We start from the raw sequence: 16,846 nt of genomic DNA, 5'->3' as shown, positions 1-16,846 counted from the left end.
ACTCCATGCGGGCTTTCATGTGTCTTGCACTGAGGAGAGGCTTCCTTCGGGCCCCTCTGCCATAAAGCCCCGACTGGTGGAGGGCTGCAGTGATGGTTGACTTTCTACAACTTTCTCCCATCTCCCGACTGCATCTCTGGAGCTCAGCCAAAGTGATCTTTGGGTTCTTCTTTACCTCTCTCACCAAGGCTCTTCTCCCCCAATAGCTCAGTTTGGCCGGACGGCCAGCTCTAGGAAGGGTTCTGGTCGTCCCAAACGTCTTCCATTTAAGGATTATGGAGGCCACTGTGCTCTTAGGAACCTTAAGTGCAGCAGACATTTTTTTGTAACCTTGGCCAGATCTGTGCCTTGCCACAATTCTGTCTCTGAGCTCTTCAGGCAGTTCCTTTGACCTCATGATTCTCATTTGCTCTGACATGCACTGTGAGCTGTAAGATCTTATATAGACAGGTGTGTGGCTTTCCTAATCAAGTCCAATCAGTATAATCAAACACAGCTGGACTCATGATTCTCGGAAATGATTCAAGGTGTAGAACCATCTCAAGGATGATCAGAAGAAACGGACAGCACCTGAGTTAAATATATGAGTGTCACAGCAAAGGGTCTGAATACTTAGGACCATGTGATATTTCAGTTTTTCTTTTTTAATAAATCTGCAAAAATGTCAACAATTCTGTGTTTTTCTGTCAATATGGGGTGCTGTGTGTACATTAATGAGAAAAAAAAAAAAAAAAAAACTTAAATGATTTTAGCAAATGGCTGCAATATAACAAAGTGAAAAAATTAAGGGGGTCTGAATACTTTCCGTACCCACTGTATGTTGCTTACAACTTTAAATGATCAAACTCTTTAAAGTCAGGTGGATTCAATGTTTTAATTTGCGGCATTAACCTAGCAAACATTCCACTAGTTTCTCTTCCACCATTGAATTTGTAAAACTAAATTTATGAACATGTGCACATGGATTTAGGTGTTTACATGCTGTTAATAATGTACATTTTCATATTTAGATGTAATCACAGATTGTGAGTATGATACGGCTTCTAAACAAATGTTTCGTAAACAAGAAGTTAAGAAGAAACTTACTTGCTTTGGTGACTTGCATTTTATACACAATATTGCCAGTTAATTTTTGTCATTGCTCCATCAGAAAAAATCAAACCAACAGCAGAACAATATACATTGCATGTCTGAGCAATATACTTTTTTTTTAAATAAAGAAATTAATACTTTTATTCAACAAGGATGCATTCAGTTGGTCAAAAGTGGCAGTAAAGACATTGATGATGTTACAAAAGATTTCTATTTCAAATTAATGTCGTTCTTTTGAACTTTCTATTTATCAAAGTATCCTAAAAAAAAGTTTCACATTTCCTACAAAAATTTTAAGTTGCACAAGCTGTTTTCAACATCGACGGAATAATCATGTGACACTGAAGACTGTAGTAATGTTGTTTTTTTGTGGCTCTGTGTAAACATGATGGTTATTGTAGTTCTAGACTAAATGTGAACATGCATTTACTCATCTCACTAGCACAAAAACAGATTCAGTATTCCTCAAAATGAATAAAAACAGTGAAATGCAAATTCAGAACATTACACAAACCTGCTATAATTAAATATGTTAAATAACACAAATATACTTTATGTATTTAATCTGACTTTATTAACCATTGTCTTTGCTGCTGTGCTGACCTTCAATGACCATCAAATTTGGGTTTTTTTTTATTTTTATTGCTGAGGTAAGAATGTTGAACTTTCTTCTCCTGTGTCCTATTCTTTTGCAGTCCAGTACGACAGCACAGCTGAAACTTTGTTTAAAGGATTAGTTCACTTTCAAATAAAATTATCCTGATAATTTACTCACACCCATGTCATCCAAGATGTGCATGTCTTTCTTTCTTCAGTCGAAAAGAAATTAAGGTTTTTGATGAAAACATTCCAGGATTATTTACAGTATACGAAAAAAAAAAAAAACGAAACTGCCGCCACGTTCGTTCCGTAAGTAGAATAGGGAAGGCGTAGTACATACAGTGTACACTTTTTGAAGAATACGGACAGCGGAAGCACCTGCAAGGCGATCATCTGTTTATATAAAGCATATACAGCTGTATTTTTTTTTCTAAAATGACCGATCGTTTCGCTAGATAAGACCCTGATTCCTCGTCTGGTATCGTTTAAAGCCCTTTGAAGCTGCACTGAAACTGTAATTTTGACCTTCAACCATTTGGAGTCCATTGAAGTCCACTATAAGGAGAATAAGGAATGTTTCCATCAAAAACCTTAATTTCTTTTTCGACTGAAGAAAGAAAGACATGGACATCTTGGATGACATGGGGGTGAGTAAATTATCAGGAAAATTTTATCTGAAAGTGAACTAATCCTTTAAGCTGTATGTGCCCTATAGTGTACATGTGTATATTTGCATTTTCTTCAGCCTGAGGCTTATTCATTTTTTAATGATAAAGGGCCTTTACATTTGCCCAAAATAGAACTTGTTTGCTTATTTGTTTGTTTTTGTTATTAAAAAGCAAACAAGCAAGCCCAGCCCAGGTAAGTAACACATTACTTTCGATAAAAAGTAACTAAGTAACGAAATTAGTTACATTTATAGGGAGTAATGCAATATTGTAATGCATTACTTTTAAAAGAAACCTTCCCCAACACTGGTAAAAACTGTATATTATATCCTCTAACCCTAACCCTAAACACAACCCTCACAGAAAACAAAAAAATGTCTCCACAAGAACAAAAATTAGTGGTATTGCTATCCTTGCAGGAAACACCTGAACCACACATACACACATATACATACAAATACCTATGAATCTATAAATACAAATGAGAACACCCTGGCCAGTTTTCTTGTGTAGCAGCTTTACTTCCTGCAAGGTTCTTGAGCCTAGAGCTTGCAACAAATAAGCTTCATGAAATCCAAGCGTACTTCTCTGACTGAATGATCACGCTTTTGCAAACAACATAGCATGGTAATGCCATAGTTTATATTTTGGTTTACTAGGAAAGTTATTTGCCCACATGTGCGAAGTTGTGCACGCAACTGAGTGCATTTTGTGTGTTGTGCTGTGCTGACAGGAGCATATTCAGGGTAATAGAAGTGCACAGTGGTTACAGGGTGACTCAGTAAAGCGGAACTGAGCTCTGTCTCCATGTGCATGGATCGCTGGGTCCCTAGATGACAGAATGCCTCAGCGACCTTCCTTATCGAATAGAATAGAATAAAAAGATTGAAACTCCAGGCGAGATTGGCCATCTTGCTGAATTGGTGATAAAATATATATTTTTCCATTGGAAAAAGTGGCACTTCTCATTGCATTTTTGGCCTGATGACTGTGCTTTTGTTTCTTTGTCTGTCAGCGTAATGGTGTTGAGTGGTCTTCTATGTCAGAGTAATCATGTTCTGTAGCTTAAGTAAATTGAAATTCAAAGGGAACGATCTTTTGTAAGGACTGCCACCACTCTCACTGTTCTAATTACATGGATCAATGGCTCCCCCCCAAATACAAAAACTTGGAACACAGCGGTCAAACCGGCTCCAAATCGGTGACTGTGTGCAAACTCAACACACACACAAACACAAACGTTCACAAAAAAACTCATCGTTGCGCAAACTGCAGTATCCGCAGTACTGTCTTGGCAGACAACTGTGCCCATTCTTCCTCTTTTAGCTGTGCAACCTGTTGACACGACTGTCAATTTGGGAAGAGGAGACGGAAAAGAAAGGCACTTTGGCAGAGATACTAGATTCCCACTGGGGCCCAAAGCAGTGCCAGCTAGACATTATTGCTGATCCCACAGGAGTCGAAGAAAAGCTTGAAGACATTACTGTGCATCTCAGAGGAGACACGGTCCAGTGAATTGTGACAATCAAGAGGAACAGTTGTTGTTTTTTGTTGTGTTTTTTTTTTTACGAGAACTGACAGTCATCATAAGAGATCCCATAGAGCCTGATTAACCAATCAAATCACTCACACCTTTCTTTTAAACACAAATCTTTCAGATGACACTTAAAAACCTTAAATAACCTTCAGTGTACTTGAGAATTAGACTAATAAATGCTTATTATTAGGTCTTAAATATAAAAAAATTTCTAAAATTCTCCTCATTACTTATATGTTCACTGTGATTTTGCCAAGTAAGACATGTTCCTGGATCAACATCTTTGCTGATCCTGGAACAACATTTCAATCAACCAATCAGATTTGAGGGACAAGTTTACCCTTTATGTTAAGTTTAGGCTTGCAACCAGGGTTAGGTGCTTCTACATCAATGTTATTCATCTATCTTTTCCCTCTGATTTTAGGGATAAGTTATGGGTAGGATTAGGTTTAGGGGAAGGAATAGGGTTAAGACTAAATTTTCAGACTGGAATGTTGTTCCAGGATCAAAAAAATATGCTATGGCTTACTTGGCAAAATCACGGTGACCTTACTGATATATAAAAAGTCTAAAATAAACACATAACCACATGACATAACCAAATTAACTACTGAAAATTTCAGGTAGTCACAGCCACATGTATTTTACATAAAATCTGAGCAACTGCTTGTCAATGCAGTACTGTATTTTGAGTGCTGCCGACTTGTCTGAAGTGCTAGAAAAATCATCTAAATTAAAACAGGAAAGTCTTCACTCATTTACACATTATCATACCATTTTCTCAATCATATTTTCTTCCACGATCTGTGCTTATCAGAGCTGGCAAAAAAAGAGACTTGAAAATAATGCTAAATATGTGAGTTCATTCTTAAAATTAGCCCCAAGAACACATTGATTGTTGATATATTTAGAGCAACAGCCCAAAGGCGCTTACAATGAGCGGGCAACACTGACGAATATGCTGTTTAAAATATGGATGGATGGATGGATGGATGGATGGATGGATGGATGGATGGATGGATGGATGGATGGATGGATGGATGGATGGATGGATGGATGGATGGATGGATGGATGGATGGATGGATGGATGGATGGATGGATGGATGGATGGATGGATGGATGGATGGATGGATGGATGGATGGATGGATGGATGGATGGATGGATGGATGGATGGATGGATGGATGGATGGATGGATGGATGGATGGATGGATGGATGGATTAATTGTTTAAAGCAGTGGGTTTCAAACTTTTTGCGTGGAGTACCCCCTGAAGGGATTACCATTCTTCTGCGTACCCCCTCTCTTCCACTTAGACTGCAGTCACACCTTTACCATTAAGAGACAATATTTGCCCCCTAAATTGATTTTCCAGTGCATATTTTTACATTCATGAATAACTTTATAAAAAAATAATAATAATTTTTTAAATAAAAAATATTTAATAGAGAAATATGCAATGATGGTAAAACGAAGTGATACTTTTAAATATTAAACTAAAACCGCCAGTAGGTGGCAGCAAGTCACAGTTTTTATGAGTGAGTCATTGAGTCATTCATTCAGTAATGAAGCAAGTGGCTGTAAATTAATCATTAAATCATTGACTCTCATGATTCGTTCAAAGCCGCATTCGTGTGTTGTAGTTTTGCTCTGGTTTTCGTTAGAAATATTTTTTTAGTGCAAAATAGAGTAAATACTGACAGTATTGTGTTTAAAATGTACGTTTTGTTTTTATAATAATGCACGTTTGCAGTCATGTGGATATTTGGGTAAAATTGCATTCTTCCTCGTTATCAACATTAAATACAAGAACTCACACAAGGTATGTTTTTGTATCGAAGAAAGTTTGAGTCTTAAATTGATATAAATCCACTATCTGTGTCTATATTTGTTCTTCATGCAAGTGCTAAATCCCCACTTTTACAAAGGTGGATTATCGAGAACGGCAGTAATTTAGCGCGATTTAAGGCAGCAGATTCGGCACGCAATCTATCATATGCATGCTGCTTGTGTGGATGCAGTCATTTTAGACTGCAAAACATGAGGTCATTTGATTAAATGTAATGGATTTATGGCATTTTGCCAGTTAGAAATACATGCTCGGTTTTAATATTATTTTAAGGTATGGTAGAGTTAAATTAACTACTCCGCATTTTGTCACCTCACGTACCCCAGTTTGAGAAACACTGGTTTAAAGGATTAGTTCACCCAAAATTGAAAATCCTGTCATGAATTACTCACCCTCTTGTCGTTCCAAACCCATAAGACTTTGGTTCATCTTCAGAACACAAATGAAGATCTTTTTGATGAAATCTGAAAGCTTTCTGTCCCTCCATAGACCGCTACACAACTGACAAAGATTCATAAAGAGATTGTAAAACTAATCCATATGAATTGAGTGGCTTAGTCCAAATTTTCTGAAGAAATCACTTTATATGATGAATAGGTTAAATTTAGGCTTTTATTCACACAAACATAGATCAGTGAACATAAACAGAAGCTCTACCCAACCTGCTTGACGAACAAACCTCTTGCGGAAGCTCAAACACACGAGAATGAACCTCAATGGTTCTCGCACATCAATCAAACATGCTTGAGCTTCCGTTTACCACAATTGATGTGTGAGTTGATGAATGTTTATATTGAATAAAAGCCTAAATTCAATTGAGAATCTAAATCTCATCTTCAATCTCAGTTTAGACTAAACCGATCAATTCATATGGATTAGTTTTACAATCTCTTTATGAACTTTTTGAAGTGTCAAAGTGTCAGTTGCGTAACTGTCTATAGAGGGACAGAATGTGAATATCAATGAATATCAATTTGGGCTGTACTCCTCCACTACCATTTCATATGACTTTTTTACCGTTTTCCACAAATGGGGATCAGTCTAACACAAGCACCTCACGCTCCATCCTGCTTGAGTGAAGCCACTGTCTACCTTCTCTCAATGCAGCACTGACCTCTGCAGCATGTTTGGTCCCTTGTCTGATTTGTATTCTCATGCAGTACAGGACCTCTGGACATCTCTGAGGTGAACACCACATAGTGGATTGCATTTGCATTTTTTACTTTATTTTCTGCATGCCTCATGCTATGCTTTTGGGGTTGGTTTACAACTCCACCAGGTAACACATTGTTTATGATTTATCTGAAAAACTGATTAATATGTTGTTGCTCTCAAAACACTCACGGTGATGCCTTTTTCATGCAAGGCAGTGTATGAGTATCCTGTGGGGATGTACATGCTTAATGTGTAATTAGACTGTAATTTCATTAATCACTCTGATTCTCGGGGTCTCGGGAGAGTTTTATTGTGTGAACGTGGAGACCTGTGAGAAACTACTCCATTATTAGCAGTTCTCACATTCTCACATGTTGGCCGTTCTCTGATGTGCTTTGATGAAATTTGTCTTAACTGCCTCTGAAAAATATGACGCAGACAGAATCTGTCTGGATGGCGGCACGGACTGCCAGAATCTCGACGTGAATCTTTGCGCAGAAAGTGCAACGGTTACAAACAGCAGACACTGGAAGAGACGGGAATCACAAAGGCTTTGTAAACATCCACACAATCAAACGGAATAATTTATGAGCACCAGATCATTTTGATGTTTTGTTTGGACACTGCAGCTTTTATTTCCTCTCTTTTTTTAATAAATGAAAAAGTATTGTGCATGATAATGAGAATAATGAACAATCAACATTCACCAAAGGCTCTCGAGAACTGTTCTTTCTCCAGCTGGCGTGCACATGTGGCTCAGACAGCCACGGTGTGTGAAAGAGAGAGAGCAAGAGGCAAGAGAAAGCCAAAAATACATAAATTCCCCAACCAAACCTGAACCCTCTTATTCACCGCTGATGACACCATTGCCGTACCTTGCAGCAGAGGAACGTCTTTGAGGAACCCTCCACTGTACTCCACCTGGTACTCCTTCTCCTGAAATCCCGGTACACATTCAGTCTTCTCTTCTTTTTCCTGCGCTCCAGTGCACACAACCTGAAATGGAAATAAAGATTTCCTTTTGATTACTGAATATAGGGGACAATTTTAACATTTTTTATCTTTTTTTTTTTTTTTTTTTGTGCTATGCAAAATATATTTACACATGTCTACTATACTTGCAACTACCTCCTATCTGCTAACACTTTATTTTGATGCTCCCAACAGACAATCTAGTGACTATAAGTAACTTTGCAAGTACATTTCAACTTATTCTACTAACCCAAACCCTAACCTAACAGTCTACTAACAATTTACTACAGTCTACTAATATTTAAATGAGAGTTAGTTGGAATGTAATTGCAAAGCTACTTATAGTTCTTAGAATGTCTAAATTGGACTATCAAAATTAAAGGGTTAGTTCACCCAAGAAATGAAAATAATATAATTTATTACTCCCCCTCATGTCATTCTACACCCGTAAGACCTTTGTTCATCTTTGGAACACAAATTAAGATATTTTTGATGAAATCCGATGGATCTTTTGTTTCAAAGTCAAACGTGACTTTGGTGCTCCGAACCGATGATTCGAAACAAAAAATTTGAAGCAGCGTTTTGAAATCACCCATTACTAGAAAAGTTGTTATTTCGTTCTTTTGGCGCACAAAAAGTATTCTCGTTGTTTTATAATATTAAGGTTGAACCACTGTAGTCACATGAACTGTTTGAAATATGTTTTTAGTAACTTTTTGGGCACTGAAAGTGTAAACTAACTTGCTGGCAATAGAGGCCTCACTGAGCCATCAGATTTCAAAAATATCTTAATTTGTGTTCTGAAGATGAACAAAGTCTTACGGGTGTGGAACTACATGAGGGTGAGTAATAAATGACATAATTTTCATTTTTGGGTGAACTAACCCTTTAAGTTTTATTATTAAATACAAACATTTAATATTTTAATACAAACATAAATGTTTTCAGTTTAACATGTTAAAATATTTAATGCAATTAACATAGCATCCTTTTTTTTTTCTTTTTTTTTTTTGGAGTGAACCATTGAGTTTTCTTTCACGCTTGAACAGACAAAAACAAAAAATTATGTCAAAATGCATGTTTTTGGCGAGTGACCTTGTAAACACAGTATTAAATAAGTTAAAAAGTCTTAAATGGTCGTAAAGAGAAAATCAGATGTGTCAGATACGCGTCATGTGTGTCAGGTATTAAAGTGACAGCAGCCTAATAAACCAGTCTGTCTTATTCAGTGCGTTTACATGCACCCTCATAATGCGATTATAATAGGATTTTGGCAATATTGCGATTAAACTTTACCTCATGTAAATGCAACTAACATTATAATTGCCCCCAACCTGGGGCATCTGCTACGTCAGGTCATGTTAGCTTTTATCCATAAACCTGAGGGAAAATAAATATATAAAGCTTCAAAAAGTATCAAAACTTTACATAGCAAAAGAAAAATAGTTATACCTAATAATAATATATAACATTTTATACCTCAAAATATGTTTTCACACTTTTCACAGACAGAGCACTCCACGTAACATGTCCAGAATAAGTGTAATCATTCTAGCGTATACGTAATTAAAGGAATGTAACTTTAATACAGAGCATAAGAAATGTTTTGCATGTACTTGAGTTTCCGCTCTCCCACATTTTTGTATCTGTAATGAATAGAAATGAATTCACCTTTGCCCCCTGATAAAATTGCCATTCACAGATCTAGCCATAATACTAATCAAGTGTGACTAATTATATACATACTAATTACACACACACAAAAAATCTAACAGTGCCAACTGCCAACATTCAGTGCACTTTTCTGACTTATTCTCAGAACTGAACTACACAGTCAATGTTTTCTATATAAAGAAAAAAACAAAACACTTGTATTTTTCCTGTTCTTAGTTAAAAACAGCTTCAACTGCACTGCTAAAACAAGTGTACTGACCAAATCTGGAGTATATTGTAATTCAAATAGATCAACAAGTCCATTTTCTGTCAACCAGCAATGACTAAATGCTGCTTTTACAGCAAGTGAGAGCACAACGATTCTGCTAAGGGCTTTTCTGGTCAATTATACTAATTTTAGGTGCCTTCCACTCAGGATAGCAAAGCATGTCTTCATTAAGAATTAAAGGTAATCATCCAGCTTTTAAAACTCAGAGGAAATTGCTGTTTTGTGGCTTTTAGGTCAATGGTAGATGGAGAGTTTTTCAAGATCGCTTTTTCCCTTTTGTAAGGGCCAGTGAGCCATGCTGTTCCAACCTTTCTGTCCATCTTCCTCTTTTACTTCCAGCAACATTATTACTCTTTCACACCTATTTTTGCTCTCCATCACTCACCCTTTCAGTTGAAGGGAAGCGGGGATTCTTTCTGACAATGTCACAGCCCGCATGCCGCCCTTGAATATACAGCCCTGTTCCTCCTCTCAGTTCTAGAGTACATAACAACTCTAGACACACAGACAGAATTTCAGAGATCTGTTCAATAGTTTCTTCCTTGGGAATACATTCAACACAGATTCAATACATCAGAAACACAGAGCATAAATCATCAGCCGCGCTGTCAGAAAGGTAAATATTTCAGATTAGATAACCCATTCATGAATAATGAAGGCTTTGGCTTAGTTTTCTCCCTTTGTGATTTAGTAAAACCCCATGCTTTCTTAACAACTTTACTTATGAAAGGATGTGCACAATCAAACAGCTGCTTTGTAGCCAAAGTTATAAAGATATTCTTTATAACTTGAAAGAAAAAAGCATTAGAGCACATAGGACCAGGGGTCCTATTGGCAATATACCTATATCACTCCTAGGTAATTAACTTTGAACAAAATTTGAACTGAATTGAGCTGCATAATGATATTAACTTTGCAACATCAACACTATTATTGAACTGAACTGAATCAACACTGAATTGACTTGAGCTGATGACACGAGTATCTTCTGTAGAGCTGCTTATAGCTGAATTGGATTTTCATAATTAATGATCTTTGCAACACAGACAGCTATTGAACTGATATGAAACAACATTGAACTAAACTGAAATGAATAATGAAACTATATTCTGTTGAGCTGCATTAAAACATTTTTTGTCTTACTTAAAAATGTGATCCATCACACTATGGATAAATAAAAAAACTCAAGAAAAGTACAAGGTTATCCTGGAAGAAATATTGCTTCCTTCTGCTCTGACAATGATCCAGTTCAATATAGGTGTGGATGGAGGACCACCAGATCAAGACCTTGTCATGTCCAGCCCAACCTGAACCCCATTGAAACCCTCTGGAATGTGATTAAGAGGAAGATGGAAGGTCAAAAGTCATCAAACAAAGCCAAACTGCTTGAATTTTTGTACCAGAAGTGGCATAAAGTCGCCCAACAGCAACATGAAAGACTGGCAGAGAGCAAGCCAAGATTCATAAATCAGGGTTATTCCACCAAATATTGATTTTGCACTCTTCCTAAGTTAAAACACTAGTATCTTGTAGTTTAAAAAAGAAAATAAACTTGTTCTTTGCAATAAGTGTAAAAATGCTATCTATAGCTACTTTATACTGGCAGATACTATTTGCAACTCAGTATTTCTGTACATTAGCAGGATGCAAAAATATCATAGAGTGTAAATGATTATAAATGGACGCTGCCTTATTGGAAGAATAAAAAACCTTCGCTACACCTTCCCCTAACTCTACCCAATAAACACTTTTAATATTATTAAACACTCGTTTACAGTTTATTTCCACTTTTAGAACATTATTTTCATTTCTATTGAAAATGCGAGCGTTGCAAAAGGCGGATTCGAATCCGCAATGATCGTGTGAAAATCCAGATCTGCGAGCCTTACTTGCTTACTGCTGCGCAACTGAAGACATTGAATTCTGCATGTCTTTTTTAAAACTTGTGGCCCAACCAGACATTGGTGGGTGGAGCTAGTGTCAACAGCATTTGCCAACAAGGGACACTATTTGCACTTAGTGTAAACAGACACTCCGTAAATATAAATAGTAAATCCAGAGAAACTGCTAATTTTACAAGTGGGACCGCTTTTCCTGTTGTTGTTCCCTAACTTGGTCCCATCAATAAAATCCATCATAACAAATGTAGAAACCATCAAATATTTCAACAAACATACTTGCATATATACTTTCAATACAGAAAGTATGTATACAAGGCGTTCAATAAGATGCCTTAGAGACCTATATATATATATATATATATATATATATATTTTTTTTTTTTTTTAAACTAAGCTCTCTTTAGTTGTTACTGAAGTTATTATCCAAGTCATTTATAGGAAATCAGACGAAAATGTCAAAGTGTCGGTTTGATTTGCTTTGCGAAGAGGTGAGTTGAAGAATGCAGGGCGGGAAGGACCTTGTAAGGATCCAGCTGGGACAGAGGATGCACATTAACAGGGCAGCACTCAAACAGCTGCTGCACCTTACTGTGTGTTCAGATGAGCATTCTAACTGTGAGATTGTATGCTTCTTCACTGTCACTACCTCAGAAATCCCTTGAAAGAAGAATTCATGCCAGGGAACTTCAGCATTAGGGAGCTTCAAACATGTTATTAGTACAGCAATTCGGAGTTTCAAGGAAAAACTGCCGCCAAATAAAAGCCATTCACGATCGCACACTCAGCAATACGGCACAAAGTTCTCTTTGACGCGTCCCCTAGGATACAACACAGACTGAAAAAAAAATAATGGAGGATCTCAGCACTGTGTATTTTGAGGGGGAAATAAATGCTTATTTTAGCTTATTTTTTACATTTAATGAGCCAAATCTGACAAAAGTGCTGTGTTTACTGAAATGGAAAAAAAATACTATCACTCTTGTTCTACAGGTTAATTTGCTGCTAAAATAGCACTGCCCTAAGTGACATTCGGATATCACTATGCCGACTCTTGTTAAACTCGCAAAGGCCTACTCTGCTTTATCTCTGATTTAATGACAAATACATCAGGGGGTTAAGGGTGCCGCTTACAACCATAGTCTCCACTCTTTATGGTTCTTTCTATTCTACCCACCGCTTCTGAAGTCCTTGAGGAGTTTGTTTAATGGAGTTCCTCATAAGAGAACAGAATCTAGTTTAGTTACCCAGGAACTCAATGACTTTTCTTAGCTAAATATGAAGCAAATATTCTTAGAATTGCCTCAGCAGGGTAGAGATAACATTGCATATAAGACAGCATGACAGAAATTTCTCCAATCAGCGTGGTGAAACATCATTCGAACATCCATCCAGACAAAAAATGTCAGAGCAGATATTATCATGGGCATATGTGAACATGTTTGCCCTCTCTCGGAAAAGAGAGAATAATATGGTGAAAAAGAAAAAGAAAAAAAGATGAGAGGGAAAAGAAAAGGCTGGACATTAATTGTGTTATGTCCTTCAAACTGCCCAAGGCAGTGTCAGAAAAAAAAAAAAAAAAAAAAAACTTGTAAAAATTTAAAAGGAAGTTAGAGGGCCATTCACACAGGAAATGATCTTGAATTCTTTCTGTTTTTTTTATTTTTTTATTATTGGTCTAGGTATATGAGCCCATTTAAACTGTTTTTCATGCCAGGGACCGCCAAAAATGATGATCCCTTAATTCTTTCCACGCCACTGATGGAATTTTCAGTCATTTATGACACGTTTCCCCACCATTAACAAAATTTTCTGGAAATCCATGTTATATGGTAGGGGGCGCTATACTTATCTTCTGAAAGAGTACAGAATCTCCAGATCAAAACACAGGTGAAGAAGCAAAAACAAGTGATAGAAACATTATTGCCTAAAGGGTTAGTTCACCCAAAAATGACAATTCTGACATTAATTACTCACCCTCATGTCGTTATACACACTCATAACACCTTCGTTCATCTTCGGAACTTCGAAGCTTTACGAATCTTTTGTTTCAGTGGTTCGGAGCGCATATCAAACTGCCAAGTCACGTGAACCATTGAAATGTAATAATAATAATAATAATAATAAAGTCTTTATTTTGTTTTTTGGTGCACAAAAAGTATCCTCATCCCTTCATAACTTTAAGGTTAAACCACTGTAGTCACATGACCTGTTTTAAATATATATTTAGTACCTTTCTGGGCATGCAATCTTCGGAGGTGTTGATGGATGCGATCTACTACATCTAGGTATTGATCATTTTTCTGAATTCAAGACATAGTCTTTGACAAAAACACAATTTTGTCAGCTTTTTGTTTAAAATGTTGCTTTTTTTAAATGAAACTTACTAGGACTGTCCTCGACTAAAGATTTTCTGGTCGACTAGTAGTCGTTCATTTTAAGCATTAGTCGACTAACTGGACGTTTATTAATAAACCATATAAATCATAATAGAGAGCCTTTAAAATTTTGGTCGACTAAGCCTCTTCTCGTCGACTACCGGTTGGTCGACTATTAGGGGACAGCCTTATTTTCTCATTATATACTTTCTTAATCAGGATAAGTTACATACGGAAGTGTACTGAATGCAGCAATATAAATGCACCTTCTGTTCACTTCTGTCAAATTGAACTCTATCAAACTACTTTTAAAGCTAAAAAAGTGTGAGTGGTCACAATATGTGTGTATATGAGTATCTTAGTTGGTGTCAAGGCAGATGACATCCAATGAGAGGACAGATAAATGAGGTAAGAGGAAAAGAGCGTATGTGCGCCCATGTCCACAGAAATGTGTGGCCATGTGTGATGTGACAAAAGAAAGCCAAGCGCAAGGGTATTGTGCAGACCTGCCTTTATCTTCACTGCTTGGCTGCTTACAGAGAGACGGGCGTCCAAAGCAAGAACACCACCTGCTGCCTGGCCTCGACTTATTTCCTCTCTCTCCCTTCCTCAATAACGCTTGCTTTTCTTCTTCTCTGTCTGAACTGGAAAGCATAATTGATTGCTTGGCATGTTGGTCACCTTATCAGCTCGTTTCTGTGATACAGCTGTGTGGGAACTTCATTAGTTTCTAATAATTTGACTCAGCATGATTTCCTTATTAAACACAACTAGAGAAGATGACACTGGTGGGCTGTGATCGAGGGGACAGGGGTTAGAAAATGACAATGTTCCCTGCTGGTTCAGAGAAAAAACATTTAAATGTGCTTTTAGAAGTCTCTTCTTTTCTTTTAGGTCATACTGCTTGTGAATGACAAAGGGGATAAATTAAATGGATAGTTTGTTCAATAATTAAAATTCTGTCACCATTTCCTCACCCTTGTGTCATTACAAACCTGTGGGACTTTTTTTCTTCTGTGGAACACAAAAGGAAACATTTAAGACTGTTTTGCATGCAATTAATGAGGACTGAAGCTTTTAAGCTTTGAAAAAGCACACAAAGCACATAAAAGCACATAAAAATGTCACTTTTTTGCAGTATATTCCAAGTACTCTGATATCATGAAGTCACACGTCAGGAAGATATTCTCCACCGTTGGGCTTTTAACTACTGCAACACATTGTAGGTTTGTAAAATTCAACTAATGTTACAGAATACATATAAAAATGTAAAATATAATGTAAAACGCAGAATTAGTATGAAGATGGACCTTACTGGCTGTCCAGAAATACAGATCTCCTGGATTGCTGAGAGCCATGTGCCTATATTACTTTGAATCAACTTCGATCGATTCAGTTGAACTAAACCAGATCAGTCTGATTCATAAACAAATCATTCGGGTTGGTTTTGTGAACTGAATGAATGAATTGAAATGATCATCAACATCTTCAACTCTCTTGAACGTGCCAAGAGAGAAGTTTCTTCATAGATTTTCAGAGACTATAGCTGTGTTTCCACCAAAATGACCCGGAACAATTTGTCCCAGGGACTTTTTTCCTCCAGACCTGTTGCTGTCTGTGTTTCCATCACAGCATAAAGTACCATGAAGACTAGGCAAATTAGTCCGGTGGCACAGGACTGTGCACAACTTTCCAGTTCCCACTGGATTTCATCCTCCGCATATAAGCATAATAAAGCCTGAACCTCGTCGTTGGTCCATCTTTCGTATTTTTTAAAATCCATTGTTGATTCGAATAGCAAACAACTCTTACAGCAGGCACCGCAACAGACTTTTAAAAATGGTGATTAAAATAAAATCCTGTGTGGAGTCAACCAATCAAAATGCTGTGTGAACTCAAGCAATCAGCATGTTCAGCACCCAAGTCCCACCCCCGAAAGTTCCTGAATTTTGAAAAAGTACTACCTCATGAGCAGGGACTTTCTGAGGGGGGAATTAGCAGTCCCTGCGTCAAAACACACCGAGCACCACTTCAAAGCGGTGGAAACGTGGCTATAGACTTAAATTTCAGTCAGTTTCTTATGCAGAACTTTCATTTGGAAAATTTTGAATATAGCACACGAGATTGTATGTGGCACTTCATAATACTTTTATGCTTGTTTTGCGTTGTTTTTGATGCTTGAAAGCTTCAGTTCCTGTTTATTGTAACAGCACAAAAAAAAAAAAACAGTGTTAAATATATCTCTGCAAGTCAACCAGTTTTGGAACGACATGAGGGTGCATAAATAATGACAGAATTGACATTTGTAGGTGAACGGTGCCTTTAAGTTTGAGGAAAATTATAAAAAGGCAACAGCAAGTGCCGTGTTTGTTATAAACAAAGATACGTATGACAGAGACAAGACAAATAAAGTGACAGAATAAAACTTCCAAACAGATGAGTGCCATTTATTTGCTATGGCTTTATAAGACTCAGCGGAGATATAGAGGTTACAGTTTACTCAGCTCTTCCTGAGAGAGTCTGGCTTTTTGTTTTGCTTCACTGAGGGGAAACAGAGTTCAAGCCCATACTCCGTCTCCGCTCATAAACTGCGCTATAAAACCCTGAGTGATACTGAAAATCTAAAAGTGTGTCTTCCTTTGCCTTCCGACTACATTAACACTGAGCCAGGGCAAAACAGCTTGATGAGTATCTGACAAAACTCTCTAGTCCGTTAGCTTTAGCACTTTTCCAAGGCCCACACCATAATTTGTGCA

At 37.1% G+C, this 16,846-nt stretch overlaps 1 protein-coding gene across 2 annotated transcripts in view; it reads right to left on the bottom strand.

The window, feature by feature from the left end:
* Positions 1-16,846, bottom strand: part of cdh13 (cadherin 13, H-cadherin (heart)) — a 419,907-nt gene that overhangs the window by 293,369 nt on the left and 109,692 nt on the right. For both annotated transcript variants that reach the window (XM_067390159.1, XM_067390158.1), the window contains exon 2: positions 7,776-7,896. In XM_067390159.1, coding sequence (XP_067246260.1) covers positions 7,776-7,896 — 121 coding nt within the window. The remainder of the gene's footprint in view (positions 1-7,775; positions 7,897-16,846) is intronic.

Source organism: Chanodichthys erythropterus, chromosome 7 (assembly GCF_024489055.1).
Source record: "Chanodichthys erythropterus isolate Z2021 chromosome 7, ASM2448905v1, whole genome shotgun sequence".
Classification (NCBI taxonomy): domain Eukaryota; kingdom Metazoa; phylum Chordata; class Actinopteri; order Cypriniformes; family Xenocyprididae; genus Chanodichthys; species Chanodichthys erythropterus.
Note: the sequence above shows the minus strand (reverse complement) of the source record. Positions and strands in the feature narration are given on the sequence as shown.